General features: G+C 43.6%; 1 protein-coding gene across 2 annotated transcripts in view; it reads right to left on the bottom strand.

Annotated features, from left to right (window-relative positions):
* Positions 1 to 1,724: 1,724 nt before the first annotated feature.
* LOC109520918 (radixin) overlaps positions 1,725 to 8,904 on the bottom strand; it is a 15,814-nt gene continuing 8,634 nt past the window's right edge. For both annotated transcript variants that reach the window (XM_019878518.1, XM_019878519.1), the window contains 9 exons: positions 6,081 to 6,164; positions 5,845 to 5,991; positions 5,620 to 5,716; positions 5,366 to 5,529; positions 5,004 to 5,134; positions 4,587 to 4,747; positions 3,692 to 3,784; positions 3,363 to 3,599; positions 1,725 to 3,273 (listed from right to left, as the gene is read on the bottom strand). In XM_019878518.1, coding sequence (XP_019734077.1) covers positions 3,109 to 3,273; positions 3,363 to 3,599; positions 3,692 to 3,784; positions 4,587 to 4,747; positions 5,004 to 5,134; positions 5,366 to 5,529; positions 5,620 to 5,716; positions 5,845 to 5,991; positions 6,081 to 6,164 — 1,279 coding nt within the window. In that variant the 3' untranslated portion in view covers positions 1,725 to 3,108. The remainder of the gene's footprint in view (positions 3,274 to 3,362; positions 3,600 to 3,691; positions 3,785 to 4,586; positions 4,748 to 5,003; positions 5,135 to 5,365; positions 5,530 to 5,619; positions 5,717 to 5,844; positions 5,992 to 6,080; positions 6,165 to 8,904) is intronic.

Genomic DNA, 8,904 nt, shown 5'->3' with positions numbered 1-8,904 from the left:
GTTTCCTTGCTGCCTTAGTAAAACAATCCAGTGTGGCTCCAAACACCAAATCGGTCAGTTGCAAGCAATAGGCATTCCCAGCAGTACGAGTTGCAGCATTTCACAGAGGCTGTGAGCCACGGGTAGCGTTCATAATTGCTCGTCTGAAAATGACGGACAACCCCTTTTCCTTGCTGGGACAGGTTAGCTAGCGCAGGAGTTGGGCGACCTCTTCGCACAATATCCAGCTTTTGGTGGAAGGTCCGTCTTGAAAATTGTGTGGAAAGTAGTTCCACAACCAGCGTCTTCTCCTTCAGCCATTTTGGGTTAAAATGCATTGATCGCTCTCGCGGGCGGTGCACATCCAATCGTTTTTTTTTTGTTTGTTTTTTTTAAAATCTTTATTGAACAAGTCAGGATACAATTCTCAGGAAACAGAAAAGGCGCTAATCCAATCACCGAACGCGCACGGCCAGTCTCGACGTAAGACCTTCTCGCTAGCCCAAGTACGCAGACGAGAACAAGTGGATACAGGAGATACAGATCACGAGTCTGAGACTCGTGATCTGATTGGCTATTGAAACCTGACTGTGCCCGTTCACTTACAGTGCACAGGGGCCTGCTCTGTTTAATCTGAAGGCCCCGAGCAAGTTTAATTTACCTGCCAACGCAAACTATCTGAAATATGATTGGTTAAAAACTCTACCATAATAAATAAGTTATTTATCGAGTGGCTTTCAATGTTATTTAAAATAACAGCCACTCAACTAAGTGTAAATAATATGATGTAAAGAATACAGAGAATATTTTTTTTACATATTTATGAAAATAAAATAACATAAATTATAAAATAACATAACATACATAAAAGTAAATTTACTTTTCTGAGAATGTTTAGGCCAGCAGAGAAGGCCTTGCTGGCCCTCAGGGTCCGCCACTGACTGTGCCCATCCATTTTCTGAATCGGTTATCATTAATATTCATATACGTTAAATCTTCTAGGTCACGGGACGCCATAACATTTCCTGTTTAGTTGTCTGTTAATTTTGTCTCCATTACCTCTACACAATGTGTATCGTTGCATATGGGAGCCTCTTCCAGTTCCTGCCTGTATCTGGCAACTTGGCACAGACAATGAGGAGAGGACTAACATTCTACAGTCCACAATCAGATTGACTCAAAGCGAAGATGTGTTACACTACGTGAGGCAAATGGACGTCACATCAAATACTGACTGGTATCCTTCCCTCATACATGAAATCTGTACATTCAGTGGTCTTTGATTGTGGGAATGTGCAACAATCATCTTCTTGATATGACATACTTGTATGTCATATCAGGAACCTGCTGGACCAACCAGCTGGATTATTTTGGTAAATAAAATAATCCATTGAGAATTAGGCCTTTTGTGAGTGACAAAAAAAAGCCTTATCGCTTCGACTTCACCTCATGAAAAACGGGAGCAAAAATTAACGGGTCGTAGTTATTTGTTTAGTGTAGCTACAGCTCGACCCAGTGGCTTGCGGTACACAGCTTCATTAATAACACAGCATAGTTTGCCTTTCACAAAGAAAAACCGAACTCCGTATTTTCCTGCTCACTTCTCACCTACACAACACGGGTCAGGTGTTTACTGTATTCATGATTAGTACTCTGCTTTTCTGGTTTGTGTTTTGGTTCCCTTTGTTGTGGTTACGCCTATTGATTTGCCGCTTTATTGCTCAAAACAGAAGACAAATTCCAAGTGAAAGGGCACAAATTTAAAATATTTTATTAGTGATCTGACGCAAAGTTTTTCCAAACCATATATCAAACAATTCTAACATACTGACTCTGAGATGAGTAACAAAAATAACGGCACACTGACAGCTGGTGCCCGAACATCATAAAAAAGCTAGCTTAGGTGGGCGGGCCAAAAACATGAAGTAGCTCAAATCAACTTGAAAAGTGCCTCCCTCGTCCGTGGAAATGACTGGCAGGTCAACTCAGAAGCACATCCTATTTTTTTTTTTTCTTGCTATAGCAAACACTTTAAACACAAAGGGCAGGCCAAGTGCTTTAAAAACACCTCAACTATTAAAAAAAAAAAAAAAACTCAACCTGCACCAGCCGCCAAGTATAGCATAACCAACGTACTGTATGTTTGCAAAAAATACAGTACCACACTGTTGTACTGTTAATTAAAACAAAAAAGTTCATCTTCGTGTCAACTTCAAACATGTCCACAGCACTTTGTCTCTGCACAAAGCATGTTGAACGTTGAATGAAATCATCCAGAAAGTGATCTGTTTTAACACTTCCCATTGTAACAGGTACCCACATAGCATACGCCAGCTCCAAATACTAATATCGCCCCTCTATAAATTATGCATATTACGGTACATCTCGAGGCTTGTCTCAAGCTGAGTTGGAGGTCCACCTCCAGATTTTTGGGCTGGGTTGGGAGACGGTTTTCTTCCGGGCCTCACGTTCTACATTTTCACTTGCTGAGACCACCACTTGGGATTCCTTTAGGAGCTACACACTAAACACTTGAGATGCGACGACCAACTCGCTTACGCTGCTAACACTTTCAACCTGGAGCTGTGTAACAGTTTCCCTTTGACACCTTTGCTACATTCATCCATCAACCGCTGAAATGGACAGGCTGGGTGTCTCTTTCCCCAACACAATCTGAAAATCTGCTCTACTCTCGAAATCCAGTTTGAAATGAAACAACTAAAATACGGCAGAACCATCTTAAATTAAACACGAACTGATGATATGACCTTGTGGTGTTTCGCATTGGAAGTGTGGGACGGTGGACTAAAAACAAGGCCTTAGCGATAAATCAAAACATAAGCGGCGCACACAACAGAACTAGCATATTGAATTGAAGACATGCGATCAAAGATGTGTAACATTCTAGGGATCGGTCTGAAAAGAACCCCGTGTGTTCGTCTTTGGTGTGACAATGTCTTTTCCCAAACGCGGCAGGCATCCCACAAAGAGCACAACAACTTTGGCAGACTGACAAGATCGAGGGTCGACGTTTGGTGAAGGGGGAGTAGAGGGGACGGTGAAGGGTGGCTGCAATCAGTTGTCCATGAGAAAGCACGCGGCCATTTTGGAGAGCATCGGGTCTTCTTTTCACATGGACTCAAATTCATCGATGCGCTGCTTGGTGTTGCCCTGCCGGATCTGACGCAGCGTTTTGTACTTGTCGCGGCCCGCCTTCACGTTTTCAGCGTGCAGGACGTCATTCGCAGTCTTCTTGGTTTCGTCTCTGGCTTCGGCCAACTCGGAACTTAAAGTCTGACGGCGCACGAGAGGAGCGGTACGCATAAGATGAAATTCTTCAACTCATTTGGGATGAAGAGAAACAAAAGATGAGGAGAACGCACCTGGAGCTGTTTCTTGACCCGTTCGTTCTTCTGGGCTTCGGTGATGCGAGCCTCCTCGCTGCGCAGATTCAGCTGGCAGACGCCCTCGTTGGACAGCTCGGCGCTGGCCTCGGCGTGGTTCTCATCCTGCTCGTCGTGCTCGCTCTCCGCGTGGCCGCTCACGGGCGTTGGCACCGTGGTTATGGCCGTCTTCAGTTCCTCTTTGGTCTTCTCTAGGTCCTCCTGGGCCGACAGCGCCTGTGGAAGGAGAAGTGGAGCGAGTATGGGCACAGAGCGAGCGGTCGACGTCACCATTCGTGCGGACGAAAATGAGGTGAGGCGAGCCGCACCTTGTGTTGCCATTCGGTGGCCTCGTCCTCTTTCTTCTTCTTGGCGTCTTCCAGCAGCGCGATCTTGGCTGTGAACTCGGCCAACTCTGCAGCCTGAGACCAAATAACAAACAACGCTTTCATGGTGTCGATCAGGTTCACTAAGTTTTTAGTGCAGTTATTTGTTTGATTTTTTTCTGCAACGCTTGGTTTTAATTTCGTTTGTATTTGTTTCAGTGTAAGTTTTAGTTTTTTTAACATACAGTTGCTTTCAAGCTTAGCTTGTAGCAGACGTGTGCACATTTTAGCATGACGTCTTTGATCCGCTGGTGAAAAGGACACTGATTCACTCCTCTTTCATCTATAACTGCTTCAGACAACAAAGCGTATGCAGGAAAAGTGGTTAAGATTGCACATTGTCTGTGTCTAATGTGTTGTCTTGTATTAATAATAATAATAATACATTTTATTTATAAGCGCCTTTCAAGACACCCAAGGACACTTTACAATAACAAAAAACACAAAACAATAGGCTGCGGCTCCTCTTGTTTTATGTTGTCTTGAGAGGGAAGAAATTTCATCTGTGCTGTATGTTGCACATACAGCGCATTTGACAATAAAGTTGTACTTAACTTGAGTATTTGTTGAGTGAAAAATTTTTAAAAAAAAGTATTGTTTGTATGGACAAGCAGCAATAGCAAAATACGTCAAAAATGAATATCGAAAGCTCAGGTGTGATAATTGACGAAATAGCAAAAATGTCCTTTTTTTGCTATATATAATTACAGTTTTATTAATATAAGACATAGTTTCAGTTTCTTTTCATTTATTTTTAAGCATTTTTTTTCCATGAATGTTAAAGTTTCAATTTTAGTTTTTTAAAGCATTTTTGTTTCCCAATCACCAAGACACACACCAGTTGCTCCTGGTTCTTCTGCTGGTCTGCAGCCTGTTTGGCCAGCTCGCCTTTGGCCTCCTCCGCTGCTTGTCGCTCCTTGTCCAACCTCTCGGCTTCCTCTCGCGCCTTTCTTCGCTCTTGCTCCAGCGCCATGGCCCGGCGTGTCTGCTCCTCAAGCTCTGACGACAGACAAACAAGACAGGATTTCGACTTTGCAAAGCGTCCCGATTTCATCACTCACCCAATCGTCTGTCTTTGATAGATCACTGCCATAAAGTTCTAACCAATTCTAAAATGTGTCACTTTTCAAATTTCATAATCTCTCTGGCCGTATGAACGAGTACATTGTGGCTTTGTAAGATTTTGTGTTTTTACTTACATTCCACACAGCGTCCCGGTTTTAGGAAATTTGGCATTGCAAAGCGAATGTGGTACCTTTTTGTGCTCTTGTGGTCTGCTCTTCAATCTGTCTCAACCTCTCCATGAGTTCATCTTTCTCGCGCTCGATCCTTTCCTTCTCCTTCTCCGCAGCCTCTCGCTTCTTCTTCTCGCTCTCCAGCTGGGCCCTGACACATTTCGGCGTGGAGTGGATGAATGCATGCGCACAAATCAAGCACCCGGTGTTGGCTTTTGTCGTCATTTCTCTCGAGCCTTGCTCCTCTACTGTATATCACATCACCGATGTCAGTGTGGGAAAGGCACGTCCGTCAAGTGGAGAACAGCTTGTGAACAACAGCTACTCGACCCGAGAGCAAGTGCGCTGTACGTGACCCTTTTCAAGGGGAACAGTGAAGTACCTCTCCATCTGCTTGTGATGCTTCTCCTCCCGAGCCTGAGCCTTCATCTGCTGCACCTCGATGGTGTCTGGCTTCCTCCTCCTCATGTACAACTCATGGTTACCCATACACAACGCCAAGATGCGCTTGTTGATGCGCAGTCGGGGTGCGTAAAACACAAAGTCCTGCAGATGACGGTGAAGAGCGGCACATTGACGAGACCCGCTTCCCGTGATTTGGAGGCTGAAATTGTGCTCAACCGCTTTGACACTCACAGGTGCTTTCTTGTCAATGGGTTTGATGACAAACTTCTTGTCGTTAAAGGAGATGTTTCGAATCTCGCTCCAGGGGAAGCCAATCTTTGGTGTTAACCTGCAAGAGCAACACATTGAGGACGGCGGATTGTTGTCCACTGCCTGATTTATTAAGCATTGCCCAAGTTTCAATACATTTTTTTTTCCACGATCGTAACGGTGACGCAATAAGGATTTGTCACGTACTTGTCTTCGTGCTCATAAATGTTAAGGCCGAGTGCATCTACGCCCAACCAGAGCTGCGTGCCCTTCTTGTTTTTGATTTCAAAGTAGTTGACTCCATACATCTCCAGGTCCTGGGCTATTTTTAAGTACTCCATCATAGAGTCCTCTCTAGTGAGAAGAAAACACCATCACACACTACACACCCAGGATGTGGTTATTGTACATGACACAGCATGTCCAAAGCAGCCTTCACAGACCTGAGCATTCCTGTGTGTTCCTCATGCCATGTCTGGATCCTGTCCTCCCACTGCTCCTTGGTCAGCTTGTGCTGCTCCAGCACTCTGCATGCATACACACAAAACAACAACAAAAATTTGTGGACCAACAAGCTGTGCCTTTTATTGGGAGACATACTCAAAATTATTCAGAGAAGCCAATCTGTATCATCGCCTCTCAGGAACATGCGGGATATTTTGTCAGTTGCGTCTGAGCCAAAACAAACATAGGCCATCAAAAAGACTCCGAACAACACTAATATTTTCTTCGTCTTTTTATGATATTCTTTTTCTTAGAATAGTTTTGCGCAACAAATTATTGACAGATTCTTTTATTTTAATGTCAGTTTTGATTTATTCAATATGATGTCTTGGCACTATATTTCTATTCGAAAATACAACAATGTAGTTACAATTTTATTTACAGAATGACACATTAAATTGAATATCGGGTTGAGTGAAAAATGTTACCGTGGTAGTATTTCTGAATGGGTTGTATGGACCTTTAACAAAGCTAAAATGATTGAAGGAGAAAAAATAAAAATCACAAATTTGAGAACATTTATTGTGCATAAGATACTGTAAGTGTGAAAATATTTTTAACCTCCTCTTGGCTGACGTATTCGATAACGGATTATTTCTGCAGAGTTCGACATCTACGGCGGCCCTGTGCCAGTATGCCATTGTGTCAGGCCACCACCTACTACGGACGCTGGTCAGGCCGGACCAGTAAAGATTTTTCAGTCAGTAAGAAAATGGCCCAAAAGCGTATTTTCAATTTCGGACTGAAAACCTTCTGTGACCGGAACACCCCAGTCAAAACAGCATGTTGTGATGACGGAAGAAAAAACTGTGATCGGCACGCACTTTTTGGATTAGCCTCATGTCACTAGCTTTGGCTAGTCCTTTCGGAACAAGGGCAGCAACACACAGTGAAGCTTCATCGCCCGATTATTATGTGCAGCATTGTGCGGACAACAGCGGTATACTAACAAGAACTACGTTTGTCATTAAAATACAGATTTTAGGACAATTCAGCCCAAAACATTTACTGTCATAACACTTGTTGGAATACGGACAGTTTGTTGAAGTATTTCAAAGAAAATGAGACAGTAAGGCTATGGGCAGTGCGATCACTTGCAAAACAAGTCTCTCTTCAAAATAGTGAAATAGCAACAAGGGAAGAGAAATGCTTGATTCTTTGGAGCAGGGCCACTATGTGGCATCTTACAACACACTGTGCTGTGGAGGCCGGCTCGTTGTAGCGTAATGTTGGCTGACCATTTTTAGTCATTTCTTTTTATTTGTTGCCATGCCGGTCAATATGTCTTCACATGAAAATGATCGAAAGTTTAAGGACCGCTGCCTTTATGACAAAAAAATATATATATAGATACTGTGCGTTGTTATAATGTCAGTGCCAAGTAAATTTGAATCATTCTGCAAAATATTGTTTGAAGAATTGATATTCTGAGTGCAATGCCAATGTGACGGGGCCACCGCAACTTGGCTTGTCACCGCTGCACCGGCTGTCTGTTTTCTCTCGAGGGACATGCTGTTCATAGTCAGTCACAAATGACTTCCAATTGCAATCGAATAAAAACTCCTTGTACTTTTCTGAAATAAAGACAAATCATCGTCCAACAAATAAAAAATGTAATTTGATCAAAACGGTAAATGAAGTGCACTTACAGTCTGAATACTATCATCGCTTTGACATGCCAACTCGAATCACCACCGACTCGTGGACAGCCCTTCTGACACGATTTTAGCGAGACTTAAGTAAAAGGTGGACTGCGGCAACAGATACCTTATTGCAGTGTTTCTGACCAGATTTAACAATAGCGTAGTGCAGGGGTCGGCAACCCAAAATGTTGAAAGAGCCATATTGGACCGAAAAAACAAAAACAAAAAACAACTATGTTTGGAACCGCAAAAAATTAAAAGCCTTATATTGAAGGCAACACATGCTGTATGAATCTATATTAGCTATGTTTGCCTACTATCAAAATGACTAAGTTGGCTACAAATACACAATGAGCCTTCACGATTAAATGTTTATTTTTTTCCCTGCAATCCATCCTGTAGAGAAGGGGTGCCCACCCTTTTTTGACGGAAGATCTACTTTTCAATCAACCATCTTCGATCGCGTGCGGGTATCTTTTCGATAAACGCACACGTGCGGTTATCTTTTCGATAACCGCATGCGCGCATACACACGGATTTACACACACAAGCCATAATGAGCAACAGCCATAACGGCCCCTAAGATGATTGAGGCATGGGAGGCACTTTTGCAGCTTGTTAACTAGCGTAGCTCACGTGTTGCGTTTAAAATGCTTCTCTCAGCCATCCACATTCCCATTCTTTGCCAGTACCCTCGGTGAATTGTACATGAAATGCTGTTTTTTTTTTTTTTTCACAACAGGCACCTGCCTGGCATCCCGTCCTGCTAATAGAAACTGTGTCGCAGGCTATGGCGCAAATCCTCGTTGACAGAAATGTTGACATTAGATATTTATTCGACACATTTTTTTTTTTTAACCCCTCCGTGAGCCGTCACCTTACCGTGGTGGAAGGGTTTGTGTGTCCCAATGATCCTAGGAGCTAAGTTGTCCGGGGCTTTATGCCCCTGGCAGGGTCACCCGTGGCAAACAGGTTCTAGGTGAGGGACCAGACAAAGCACGGCTCAAAGACCCCTTATGATGAGTACAATTAATGGATCTCAGTTTCCCTTGCCCGGACGCGGGTCACCGGGGCCCCCCTCTGGAGCCAGGCCTGGAGGCGGGGCTCGGTGGTGGGCGCC

This window comes from Hippocampus comes, unplaced genomic scaffold, assembly GCF_001891065.2.
Source record: "Hippocampus comes isolate QL1 unplaced genomic scaffold, H_comes_QL1_v1.1 scaffold345, whole genome shotgun sequence".
NCBI lineage: Eukaryota > Metazoa > Chordata > Actinopteri > Syngnathiformes > Syngnathidae > Hippocampus > Hippocampus comes.
The sequence above is the reverse complement of the archived record's forward strand: the minus strand, read 5'-3'. Positions and strand labels throughout refer to the sequence as shown.